General features: G+C 46.2%; 2 protein-coding genes across 2 annotated transcripts in view; both read left to right on the forward strand.

The window, feature by feature from the left end:
* LOC106809883 overlaps nt 1–9,928 on the forward strand; it is a gene marked incomplete at its 5' end in the record, with an annotated part of 22,906 nt that extends 12,978 nt beyond the window's left edge. The window contains 3 exons of the mRNA XM_014813119.1: nt 3,688–3,842; nt 4,754–4,816; nt 9,839–9,928. Of these exons, the coding sequence (XP_014668605.1) occupies nt 3,688–3,842; nt 4,754–4,816; nt 9,839–9,850 (230 nt within the window). The remainder of the gene's footprint in view (nt 1–3,687; nt 3,843–4,753; nt 4,817–9,838) is intronic.
* Nucleotides 9,929–9,933: 5 nt separating this feature from the next.
* Nucleotides 9,934–12,834, forward strand: LOC106809884 (neuropeptide FF receptor 2-like). The gene has a single exon (XM_014813120.1). It carries the CDS (start codon nt 10,759–10,761, stop codon nt 11,785–11,787), a length of 1,029 nt encoding a protein of 342 aa, XP_014668606.1. The 5' UTR covers nt 9,934–10,758; the 3' UTR covers nt 11,788–12,834.
* The last annotated feature ends 791 nt before the right edge of the window (nt 12,835–13,625 follow it).

The raw sequence follows: 13,625 nt of genomic DNA on the forward strand, positions 1-13,625 counted from the left end.
CGTGTACCCGCGTGTACGTGCGTGTATCTGCGTGTACGTACGTGTACCCGCGTGTACGTGCGTGTATCTGTGTGTACGTGCGTGTATCTACGTGTACGTGCGTGTACCCGCGTGTATCTCCGTGTACCCGCGTGTACGTGCGTGTATCTGTGTGTACGTGCGTGTACCTGCGTGTACATGCGTGTACCCGCGTGTACGTGCGTGTGCGTGTACACGGGTACACGGAGATACACGCACGTACACGCGGGTGCACGCGGGTATACGCACGTACAAATATAATAGAAAAATAGAAAAATATAATGGATATATATATATATACATATATCTGCGTGTATCTGCGTGTACCTGCGTGTACGTGCGTGTACCCGCGTGTACCCGCGTGTACGTGCGTGTACCCGCGTGTACGTGCGTGTACCCGCGTGTATGTGCGTGTATCTGCGAGTACGTGCGTGTACCCGCGTGTACGTGCGTGTACCCGTTATATATATATATATATTATACAATAGGGCAAACTAGAAGAGTGCTTCACAGCGTTGCTAGTCTAGCTCTACTGCTTCCCTCACCACCTATTTCTTGATAACGTGTTCCATCAGCTTCGCTTCCGCGTTGCGTCAATCGTAATAAAGGACACGCCTATATAAATAAACAACGAGATACACGTACACGTGTTCACGTTTATCCGTTTCTTTTGGCCGAACAGCTGTACTAAAGACTGTATTTGTTAATTTAATTTATTCACATGTAATACCGTAAATGATTAGATCACAGGTATAATTTATTATGCCTTTTAAGTGCAGCACTCGTTCAGCGCGCTGTGTAAAGATAAGTGCTTATTTGTACGTTAAATGCCCCGTACAGACTACGAATTTTAGCGCGCGTCAGACGCGCGTCTAAATCTTAGCACGCGCTAAGACCTTAAGGCCTTAAGGCTTTAAGGCCGCAGAGTATGCTAACCAGGAGCGTACAGACACAAAACTCTGAAGCGGGCTAAATGAATCATAAGTTCTCCCACCGCTCAGTTCCCTGCTCGCCACGTCAACCCACAGACAGCGAGGTACGGCGAGCGTGCGTGCGAGCGAGCGTACGTGACCTAAATAAGGCTATGCGCATGCGCATTGCGAAACTTAGCGCGAGTTAGGCAGCGATTGCGTGCAGACACAAAGTTAGAGCGGGATAACTTGGTGCGCACCAAGATAGCCCTGCGTCGCTAGCGGGGCCAACTTGGAGCGGGATATAGCGTGTACACACTGCAATGTTTAGCGCGCGCTAGTTTAGTACCATATCAAATTCGTAGTCTGTACGGGGTAAAACTCTCTCGTACCGCTACCAGCTTCTTAATCACAATTTGCGGAGTTATGTGTTATTGTATGTACTATATGTTATCTGAAACATATAACTCCTATTCCTATATATTTTTGGCATTCTTAAAAATACATGAATATGTGTACTGCGTATTTGGTATACCATATTTTCATAAATTACGATTATGTAAAAATTACAAGATTGCACACTAGCAGTGTACTATTTAAAGATCCAACACTAAACCTGATATAGGAGTAATATGCTGCAGTATGATTATGCCTGACTTGAAACTCTTTAAAAAAATTGAAGCAGATTGCATAAAATCAGGAGATGACATACATCGGGTAATTGTTCAGCGTTTGTAATGCCGATCTGCAAAAAATAACGTTTTTAGCCTGTTTTAGCAATGATTTCCGGCCTTCTATATAGGCTGATAATTATTTCCCCTAGATTGAATAATTTGTGGTGTTATGAGTGGGTTTATGATTGTTGTCCTGCTAATTAGCTGTGGTTTGAAGATGAGGCCGCATATATCCGTCCCCACATTCTCCCCTAATCCATACATGAATATATTTTATGAAACTATAACGGAACTAATATGAGAATGACCTAACCGTTGTCATACTGCCATTCCTGCTACTGTGACTACAATGTCTATATATATATATATATATATATACTATCAATGATACTATGCGCAATTACGGCATATAAATCCTGGTCGGCAATGAATCAGTAAACGTATGGATCTGATCCAAGGAAAATTACGCCTCGCCGTCACCCTTTGACATTTCCGAGTAGAGGGAAGACTTGTAAGAGAGAGAGCGAGAGAGAGAGAGAGAGCCTAATTGCCAGCGGTTTCCGATACGTGCTACTTGGCGATACACAAATCCTAATGTGGCTTCGCATCTATATCGAAAGCTAGCGATTTCTCATGTCGTTTCTCGGAAATCCGCTACCTTATGATACCATGTCAAAGCGACCGCGTTCGAGGCAGCCGTGTTGCAAGCCATGCAATTTACGAGATGTTGTTTCGTCGCGATACATGATCCACGCGGATTCGCGCGTGATAGACTGAACGCTGGTCCGTCGGGCAGCGTTGCTGGGGAGTAGCGGGTATATTCGTCATCGTAAATCCACTTAAATACTGCGCGAGATCAAGGAGCTGTGTTACAGCTTGGAGTAATCATTCTGACTATATAGACTGACAGTATAGCTGGAGTTGTTAGAATGATTACTGCAAGGTGACAAACTGCCTAATATATGTGGCTGCTCGAGACTATAGCCGTCCGTCTAGTGCCTCGTCTTCCCATCGATATCCCATATTATCAGGAGTGAATGAAAACAGGGCTAACGAATGTTGATTTCCAATTATTAAACCTTGCGCACTTCTCCTGATATAATATTACCAGGAGTATTCTCTATTCATGTATTATGATTATTATATGTTATGTGTGTGCCTGTTTGCGTGCGTGCGGGCGGGCGGCGGGCGTGCGTGCGTGCGTGCATGCGTACGTGTATGTGTGTGTGTGTGTGTGTGCGTGCGTGCGTGCGTGTGTGTGTGTGTGTGTGTGTTTGTTTGCGTGCCTGCGTGCCTGCGTGCATGTGTGTGTGTATATATATATTGGCATGGTTAGCAGAGCGCATGGCGCATCTGACCTTTATTTGCCTATGCGCATCGTATAGTGGTAAGCTCGGCACTGGGGGTAAAGAGCTCACGCTACTCCTGCTCCGCGCGGCAACCCCCCCCCCCTCTCTTACTTTCCCGCATGCCTTCTTCGGGAGTGATTGTTGCTTTTCTTCTGCGACGGTCGTCGCGGGCTTCGCACACGTCGCGATCTGCTCAGCAGCGCGCATGCGAAGAGAGGCTGCTGCGTAATTACGCACGCGTCATGCACGCTGTGTCGCACTGACTCACAGATTAATCCATCAGAGCGTTGCGACGAGACCTGCAGACCGCCGAGTGGCTCTATTCCCGCCGTCACATCCGTGAATTTTGCTTTCTTGACGATGAGAGGCCGAGTGGCTCTATTCTCGCCGTCACATCCGTGAATTTTGCTTTCTTGACGAACAGGAGCCGAGTGGCTCTATTCCGCGCACGTCAACATCTGTGACATTTTTGGCTTTCTTGACGAACAGGAAGCCGAGTGCCTCTATTCCCGCCCGTCACATCCGTGGAATTTTGCTTTTCTTGACGAACAGGAGCCGAGTGCTGCCTATTCCCGCCGTCACATCGTGAATTTTGGCTTTCCTTGACGAACTAGAGAGAGCCGAGTGGCTCTATTCCCGCCGTCACATCCGTGAATTTTGCTTTCTTGACGAACAGGAGCCGAGTGGCTCTATTCCCGCCGTCACATCCGTGAATTTTGCTTTCTTGACGAACAGGAGCGATTAGGTTCGGGGACGTGCTGTCGCGCGGGGAGTGCCGAGCGTTGGTGCGCCAGCTGCGAGACTGCGCGCTGCCGTTCCAGTGTGCGCACTGCCGCCCCGACGTAGTGCCGCTCTTCCACACCAGCCAGCTGGCCGCGCTGCAGGAGAAGGTGTGTATATGGTTGAGTGAGACGTGTGCATGGTGACAATGGGAGAGGCTTTGTGGAAGTCGGTTGGGTGGGGGTTGGTGGAAATTGGTTGGGTGTGGTGGAGCATGCATAGAATGAGTGAGGGATGTGGCAGGAGGGTGATTTGGAGGCTATGCGGGAAGGCAGGGTGCATGTCGGGTGGTGGATAGTGGGAGATGGGTGCAGCCAGGCAAGAGTGATGAGTGGTAGCGGAAAATTGGGAAGTGTGAAGACGGGATGTGTGAAGGGAGGTTAGGGTTCAGTTTGTGTGTTTATCGTTGCATAATGTAAAAAAATGAAATGGATGTGCTCAGTGATGTAAGATAGAAGTCAAGGAACATATGGGGCGCATGTGAATATCTGTGTTGGTCGACAAGGGTAAATATAAACTACATCGTGCATGTACGAGTATTGAACGAGCGAGGTGCAGTAGAGTGCTTGAAGAGGTGAATAAGATGTGAGAATGAGAGAAAACGCTGCGTTAGAGCATGAAGGCTTGTTGATGAGGCGTATGCAAAAGCAGGTGTAATGTGTAACGAAGGAACACATACAGGAGGAGCTAGAAGTAGATGCGGAGATGTAGTAAATGAAGTAGATGAAGTAGATGTGGTTACTAGGTAAGAGCGTCGAGTCACCCTGCTGAGAAAATGGTCAGTAACTGCGCCTCCTCCATCTCTCTATGAAGAGGGATTAACTGCCGAACTTTTAACGATTTTGTATTCTTAGAATGGATAAGTAGTCAGAATTTCGGTACCAAATACCTAACTACTAGCCACTACACTATCAGTTATATTAAGCTAGCCTACTGACATGACAAGACAGAATCCGTGGAAGAAAGTTGGTGGAAGCGCGAGTGTATGTTGGTTGCTATGTGTGACGCATGTTTTTTCCAGCGTTCGACAAAACCACGACTGTACATGCTGAAGCGAAGGAACCCTCTGCTAACCGCCAACTGGGTAAGTAATAGCGTTGGAAAGCTTGGAGCATTTCTCTGAATTTTTTCAATTGTAATACATTCCGTGCTTAAATTTATAATTATATAACGTCAAATTGTTTGTCGACTCATCACTCTGATGGCATGTGTAAGGCTGGTTTTTCGTGACTCATTGCCCTATGGCGCAATCTTATATTGTATAGTATTACTGTGCCACACATGCGGGCAACTTGGAAAGCTTGCAAAATCCTGATTTCAAAGATGGAACGTAAATGAATTTTAAGTAAAAGCAAGCGCAAGTGTGCATTAGCCGAATCTTTGCTGTCCGCTGCGCGCGAATGTTTGGCATTTGTATTTTACAGCGTGATAAATGCGATCGTTTATTCTCGGATGTGCGCGAACGCCTTTTTAAGTTTATCTGTCTGAAGATCTTTCCTTTGTAAACAGCCGCTTCACGCGAAGCCAGTGTCGATTCTACTGCTCTTTTAATGGATATTGACGGGTTTCACATATAGTCGGCTATTTATTTTGAATTGACGCCTGGATTGATTCGTTAAAACAACCATGCTGCTAACAGCCATTTTAGAAGCTCAACAACCGTTACACATTGCCAATCAAATCTCAATCGTTCGGATGTAGCGGATGCTACGGAATGCCATCGTCTCACGCGTGCGGTTTGCGATCGAGGGCAATGGGTGATGCCCCATTTGGAGCGTTCCCAACTTTAATGTCATTATTTATTAATTTCGTGATATAAAAGAGATATAAAGGGGGCGGATCGATATAAATTAGATATCAAGGGTGGGTTAGATATGAAATAGATATCAAGGGGGGTTATATATAACGATATAAAAGAGTTATTAAACTTTTTTATAATTAAAATTTGCTTCGTTTCGCTGGACTTCGTTGCGCTAGACTTCGCTGGTCGAGCCAGCAAAATAGAGACCAGGGGTATGTTCGCTTCCTTGTGAGGAAGAGAGAGGGAGAGGAGAGCGAGATGGAGGGAAAGAGGTCGAGTGAGAGAGAATGAGAGATAAAGAGATAGAGATCGTTAGAGAGGGAGATAGAGAGGTCGAGTGAGAGAGGGAAAGAAGGAGAGTGAGAGAGGCAGTTTGTTGACAAATCTGTCTGACAAATCTAATGGTCGATAATCGGCTTAGACACAGGCACTTGGAGCGTTTCAATAAAATATAATGCTAAATAAATTCGAAATCTATTTACTACCAAAGTCTTAATGTTTCTATACTCTCTTTCACTTATTCTTGCCGACAATTTCCTGTAAATGCTGTCAACAAACGCTCAACAAACTTCTTCAACAAATGAAGGAGCAGCGAAGGCGAGCGAAACGAAGCGAAGATGCCCCCGCTCTGTATTTCGCTTGCTCGAGCAGCGAAAGTATGAAAATTGGTACACTTGCATACTTTTGTATGCTCTTTCATTTAAAGACAGGACATACGCGATCCAGCTACAACTTCGGCCGCCATCTTGAATTCAAAAATGGCCGCCGTCATTTCTTAAAAAATAGATATATCTCGGTTAATAATCTTCGTACAGACTTGAAAATTGACTGACAGGCGTAATTTGGGTTACTATTTCATAAAACAACGTGATGCATGTGATCCAAGGGCGTTTTCGGCCGCCATCTTGAATTCAAAAATGACCGCCGTCATTTCTTAAAAAATAGCTATATCTCGGTTAATAATCTTCGTACAGACTTGAAAATTGACTGACAGACGTAATTTGGGTTACTATTTCATACAACAACGTGAAATAGCTATATCTCGGTTAATAATCTTCGTACAGACTTGAAAATTGACTGACAGACGTAATTTGGGTTACTATTTCATACAACAACGTGATGCATGTGATCCAAGAGCGTTTTCGGCCACTATCTTGAATTTAAAATGGCCGCCGTCATTTCTTAAAAAATAGCTATATCTCGGTTAATAATCTTCGTACAGACTTGAAAATTTACTTACAGACGTAATTTGGGTTACTATTTCATACAACAACGTGATGCATGTGATCCAAGGGCGTTTTCGGCCGTCATCTTGAATTACTATTTCATACAACAACGTGATGCATGTGATCCAAGGGCGTTTTCGGCCACCATCTTGGATTCAAAATGGCCAACATAAAAATCACAAACTTAGCAATATTTCCGTTCACGGAAGATATAGAGACGTGAAAATTTGCAGACTGGTGCAGGTTAATAAGCTCTTTCATATTAAAACAAGACACACAAGTTTCAATTATAATTACAGCGGTTATATTGAATTCAACATGGCCGCCATCACATTTTACTCTGTACTTCAAGAGTTAATTGAAGACAACAAGTTGTAGTATACAGTACACAAGAACATGCATGGCAAGCTAAATAATACTATTGTTTAAGTTAAACAAATTTCTCGAGACTGCATTGTCCACAAGTTGTCGCAGATTGTCACTCAGTGCGGTAACATGTACCTGCACAAACACAAATGTAGTACTTGTATGTACAGTATAGTATCTGTTATGTGCGTGCGTTCTCGCGGGCGTATAGCCTAGGTATCTGTTGTGTGCGTGCATGCTCGCGCGCGGGCGATAAGGTATCTGAATATGTGGGCGTGCGTGCTCGGCGCGCAGTATATAGCTATCTGTTATGTGCGTGCGTGCGTTCTCGCGGGCGTATATAGGTATCTGTATGTGCGTGCGTGCTCGCGCGCGTACTATAATAGCTATTTGTTATGTGCGTGCGTGCGTTCTGCGCGGCCGTATCGGTACTGTTATGTGCGTGGCGTTCTCGCGGGCGTATATATAGCTTCTGTTATGCGCGTGCCGTTCGCGCGGGTAATAGTATAGTACGCTGTTTATGTGCATGCGTGCTAGCGCGCGTAATATAGCTATCTGTCATGTGGCGTGCGTGCCGTTCTCGGCGGCGTATAGGTACCTGTTATGTGCGTGCGTGCTCGGCGCGCGTATATCTATCTGTTATGCGCGTCCGTGCTCGCGGGCGTATATGGTATCTGTTTATGTCCGTGCGTGCTCGCGCGCGTATATACTATATAGCTATCTGTTATGTGCGTGCGTCTCGCGGCGTATAGGTATCCTGTATGAGCGTGCGTGCTCGCGCGCGTATATAGCTAACTGTTATTTGCGGCGTGCGTTCTCGCGGGCGTATAGGTACCTGTTATGTGCGTGCGTGCCCGCGCGCGTATATAATAGTTATCTGCATGTTTATGTGCGTGGCGTGCGTTCTCGCGGCGTATAGGTACCTGTTATGTGCGTGCGTGCTCGCGCGCGTATATAGCTATCTGTTATGTGCGTGCGTTCTCGCGGCGTATCGCTATCTGTTGTGCGCGTGTGCGTGCGTGCTCGCGCCGCGTGTATAGGCTTCTGTATGTGCGTGTGTTCTTGGCGGCGTATAGGTATCCTGTATTGTGCGTGCGTGGCCTGGGCGCCTATATAGCTATCTGTTATCGTGCGTTGCATGCTCGCGCGCGGTATAGGTACCTGTTATGTGGCGTGCGTGCTCGCGCGCGTATAATAGCTATCTGTTATGTGCGTGCGTTCTCGCGGCGTATCGCTATCTGTTGTGCGCGTGTGCGTTCGTGCTCGCGCGCGTATATAGCTTCTGTTATGTGGCGTGCGTTCTCGCGGGCGTATAGGTACCTGTTATGTGCGTGCGTGCTCAGCGCGCCGTATATAGCTATCTGCTAGTGCGTGCATGCTCGCGCGGCGTATAGGTACCTGTTATGTGCGTGCGTGCTGCAGCGCGTATATAGCTTCTGTTATGTGCGTGCGTGCTCGCGCGCGTATATAGCTTCTGTTATGTGCGTGCGTGCTCGCGCGCGTATATAGCTTCTGTTATGTGCGTGCGTTCTCGCGGGCGTATAGGTACCTGTTATGTGCGTGCATGCTCACGCGCGTATGTAGCTTCTGTTATGTGCGTGCGTGCTCGTGCGCGTATATAGCTATCTGTTATGTGCGTGCGTGCGCTCTCGCGGGCGTATAGCTATCTGTTATGTGCGTGCGTTCGTGCTCGCGCGCGTGAGTTTTGAACCGCTTGTGTACACGTCGCGTTTACTTGAAGAACGGCACGTTGAAAATGCGTGTTTAGAACTCCACGATAAAATGCGTGTTTTTTCCATCGTTTCCAACGCGTGTTGGATACGGCACGTGTCGATTTGGCCGGCTGGGTATTAACCTGCGCCAGTCTGCAAATTTTCACGTCTCTATATCTTCCGTGAACGGAAATATTGCTAAGTTTGTAATTTTTTATGGCGGCTATTTTGAATCCAAGATGGTGGCCGAAAACGCCCTTGGATCACATGCATCACGTTGTTGTATGAAATAGTAATTCAAGATGACGGCCGAAAACGCCCTTGGATCACATGCATCACGTTGTTGTATGAAATAGTAACCCAAATTACGTCTGTAAGTAAATTTTCAAGTCTGTACGAAGATTATTAACCGAGATATAGCTATTTTTTAAGAAATGACGGCGGCCATTTTAAATTCAAGATGGTGGCCGAAAACGCCCTTGGATCACATGCATCACGTTGTTTTATGAAATAGTAACCCAAATTACGCCTGTCAGTCAATTTTCAAGTCAGTACGAAGATTATTAACCGAGATATATCTATTTTTTAAGAAATGATGGCGGCCATTTTTGAATTCAAGATGGCGGCCGAAGTTGTAGCTGGATCGCGTATGTCCTGTCTTTAAATGAAAGAGCATACAAAAGTATGCAAGTGTACCAATTTTCATACTTTTTTCACAATTTGAACGATTTTTCTTCTAATCTACTGTACTATAATGGAGCAATTTATCTATTTGGGATTTCAATGGTAAGGTACACGAGCCTTTTACTACTCGCGGCATAGATTTGTCTGTCCAAATAAACAATGAGCTGGCCGATAAAGACTGGCTGTGAGACGCGGCGACTCTAGCTCGAGCATCGCTCTGTTTGTAAACAGTGCTGCGCTGCTCGCCGACGTTTCCGCGCTGGCCGGCAGCGAAAGTGCCGCCCTCCCCGCATCACATTTTTGCTTTCACTTTTCAGAGGCAGATGTGAGTGCGCGAGCGCGCGTGTATAGGCAGCGGTGCGTGGCCGGCGGCTGCGGACGAGCGTGCTTCATCAACCACGTGTGAGCCGCCTACATGCGCGTCTGCGTGCGCGTGTAAGCACCCCACGGCCTGCGTTACGGGCCTACTGCTGCAGTAGACGGCTTCGCTCGCAAGCAAGCCGTCATAGCGGGCGGACAGACGGCCAGTGTGTGGCCTGATTAATCAATCATTCACGCTGGTGTGAAACGCCACGTTCTGCCTCCCCCGACAAGGCGTGTGCCGTTACCGCGCGTCTCCTAATATAGAAACTTGTGTGAAGAGACGGCGAGAGGTGATTGCAGTTCATCAGCGCACGTCTAAGCAGTCGGAGTGTCTCGCGAGGTTTTTTCTCGGTCACCGTGAGGCCGTGCAACACAGAGCGAGTGCACTGCCGAATGCATGCGAACAGAACCGACCTAGTCGCACTGTCCCACAAGAACATTCGGTGTTATCAACGTTTACACAGCGTGTCATAGCTCTGTGCCGCGGGGAGCATGGCAGATGCGCACAAGACAAAGGTTGAAGACAAAGGCCGTGTAACATGCACTTGAGACAAGCAGGATTGCAGTCGAGTGTGCGCAAACAGAGCTGCGGAAAGGGTTTCATTCGGTCCCACCGTCGAGAAAAGATTCTGCCGTGAACAGCCAAGTGTTGCGAACATCTGCTGATCTTTACATCTACACAGCGTCGTGAACGTCTGTCATTAGCATCTATACACCGTTGTGAACGTCTGTGTCATTCACATCTATACAGCGCTGCAAACTTCGGAAGAACTTCTTTTTTTTATGTACACATCACATTTAAATATGTTCACGTGAAAGTAACAATATCGAAAATATGGGTAAACAATAAGAAAAATTGCTACATAAAATATAGATGGCGACGGATGCGCGCTCGGACGTTGGCGGCGTTGTGATGTGGACGCTGGCGAGCGTCTACGTTCTCATCGCCGTGCTCATCATCATCACGAACATCTGCACGATCGGCGCCGTCGTCGTCTGCCGCAGGCTGCATCAGCCCGTCAACTACTACATCGCGTCGATCTCCGCCGCAAACTTCCTCATGGTGTTCGCCGTCGTGCCCGTCGTCACGATCATGGTGCGCGGCGCGGCGGTGTACGTCGCGAACGCGCCGCTGCTGTGTGACATGCGCGTCGTGCATCAGCTCGCCGGCGACCTCGTCATGGTGCACAGCGTCTACATGATGGTCGTCATCGCCGTCGACCGCTACGACGCCGTGCTGCATCCGGAGAAGCCGGCGTTCACGGCGGCGCGCTGCGCGCTCGTCGTCGCGGCGACGTGGGCCGTCGCGATGCTGTACGCGCTGCCGACGCTCGCGCTCATGACGGCGCGCAAGCACGATGAGTACCGCAGCAATGCGACCATCTCCTACTGCTACCTGACGGCGGGTGAACTCGCCGCAAAGTACTATACGGATCTCGCGATCGGATACGTGATCCCGCTCGCGCTCACCGCCGTGCTGTACGGTAGGATCGTCTGCCAGCTGCGCGCTCAGCGGAGGCGCACGCCGCGCGGCACCGCCGAGGTCTGCTGGAAGAAGCGCAGCATCAAGATGGCTGTCGCCATCTTGGCGCTGTTTGCGACCTGCTGGCTGCCGATTCACGTCATCCTGCTTACGTCGCTCGCGCGCGATGTGCGCCCCGAGCTGCTGCTCGCTGTGCGCCACCTGGCGACGATACTCGTCTTCTGCAACAGCTGGATCTACGTGGTGATCTACGCGTACTACAACGCCGACTTCCGACTGGCCGTGACGTCGTTGGTGTTTGGAGACTGGCGGCGGTGCTGCCGCAGACAGGAGTCGCGGGCGGGGAGTGCCAGCAACTTGAACAACCTGAGTGTTGTTGCGAGTGCGCAACGACTCAGCAATATGGATCTCGCTAGTTAACGTATGGCTTTTTCAAGTGTTATTTATTGATGTTCTGTACACCTAGGTCGATTTTATTTATAAGTATTGTATTTATTTTTTTGTTGATGTTATTTTCCTGTACATGAACATAAGTGTACCCCCAGTCATATATAAATAACTCGCATAAAGAAAAAAACAGCCAGAAATAGGGTGTTCATATGAGATTAGTTGTAATCTATTTGTATTTGTTGTTGTTTTTTGCTTTCTTTTTAAATATTAACAAATACTATTTTGCTGTCATTGTTTTGTATAACAAGGGTATTTACTATAATATAATAAGTAGCATAGTAATGGGCTGAGACAGTGGTTTCTAAGGGTTTTGACATGACTCCATCGCTAATTTTCCTATATATATATTTTTATATATATAATGTATACGTATATGCTATTACTTAGCTGTAGTGGCAAGTAGGTCCTAACTGTGAAAGCTTCCAGAAGTCAGTTTTGTTTTACTGACAAACTAGTTCGTGTTATTACCAAATAGCTAAACAATGTGTTACTGTACCTGCAACCAGCTAGTGTCAAAGTTTCACGTGACAGTATACAGCACTGCCTTTTGTAGGGTACCGGTAGATACAATAATGTAACCCAACACGGCAACACAAGAATAAGGGAACTTGTGTTGGGTTAAATTATTGTGTCCAGTGGTGTGCTCATCTCACCTAGAGATTGAATATAAGAATATTTTAGAAGATATGTGCTGTTTTTGCCGAAAGCATTGATGTTGAACGTGGGATGTGTTATATGCGAGTTCCTGTAAACTGTTTTATTATAGGAAGGCATGCGACATGATACCAAAGCCTATCAATTGTCGGTACTTACATATATTCATATTGCCTTTCTGATTTTGTTCCTTTGTGAAACTTTTCATTTATATTATGCCTTCAGAAGAAAGATATTGAGGCTTTTAATTGTCATAATTTATTTATTTATATTAATTAATGAGATGTGGATCATTTGTTGTATTGTTATTTCTTCAAAAACTTGTTATTCCTTTGGCAAATAAAATGTTATTTTCATACAATATCTATCAAATTAACTGCATTTCCCAACTATAGCAGTCACCAAAATCACTATATTCACGTATTGGTGCTTAAGCAGCTTCTTCAATAACTACTGAAATATCTTCAGTATTGCAAATACCGTACACCATACCTTATACGGTCTCTTTATGCGGTTTTTGTTATTATCTCGTGTACTCCTACATGCCGTGTAGTCACTGCAGAGTGGCGCCACCGTGTGTATTGAAATGGTTAGAATGAAATTGCGTGAAACAGCAAGTACTGTGTGGTTGTCAGGCATTGTAGTAAGAGGTCCCGTGTTTACCATATTACATGCGTTTTTACTGCATCATTTGGTTTAACGTTCAACTTAACTGGATAACAATGGTTCACAAACCTGTGGAAATAAATTTTACATCATTTTTAATAAGGAAGGGAAAATATAAAATAGCTGTGCTAAGTATTGCTACTATACTGTCCTGAAACACAACATTGTCATTTGCTTTACCTTCATACTCGAATTTGGGCTGTCTTTTTCAGTGTTTATAAATGGTGACCATCTTGGTCGTCGGGGAGACATTCCTCCCAACCTCGTTCCAGGAATTCCATAAACTTTGTCAGGAACGAGGTTAAAAACATTGATTGTTAGGAACGAGGTTTAATCAACAAATGAACAGTCAATATTGCACCTAATGAAATAGTTGTTATAGAATATCTGCATTGCGCCACATTCTTACCCATTCCGCGCACATTCCGCTGTTTAGTAGCACATTTCGCTGTTTAGTATAACATTTTTTACACATTTTGAACATTTTT

Source organism: Priapulus caudatus, unplaced genomic scaffold (genome assembly GCF_000485595.1).
Source record: "Priapulus caudatus unplaced genomic scaffold, Priapulus_caudatus-5.0.1 Scaffold394, whole genome shotgun sequence".
In the NCBI taxonomy this organism is placed as follows: Eukaryota; Metazoa; Priapulida; class Priapulimorpha; order Priapulimorphida; family Priapulidae; genus Priapulus; species Priapulus caudatus.

Excerpts from the sequence above, each read along its gene's own strand:
- LOC106809884 (XM_014813120.1), top strand. The coding sequence starts at position 10,759 with ATGGCGACGGATGCGCGCTCGGACGTTGGCGGCGTTGTGATGTGGACG.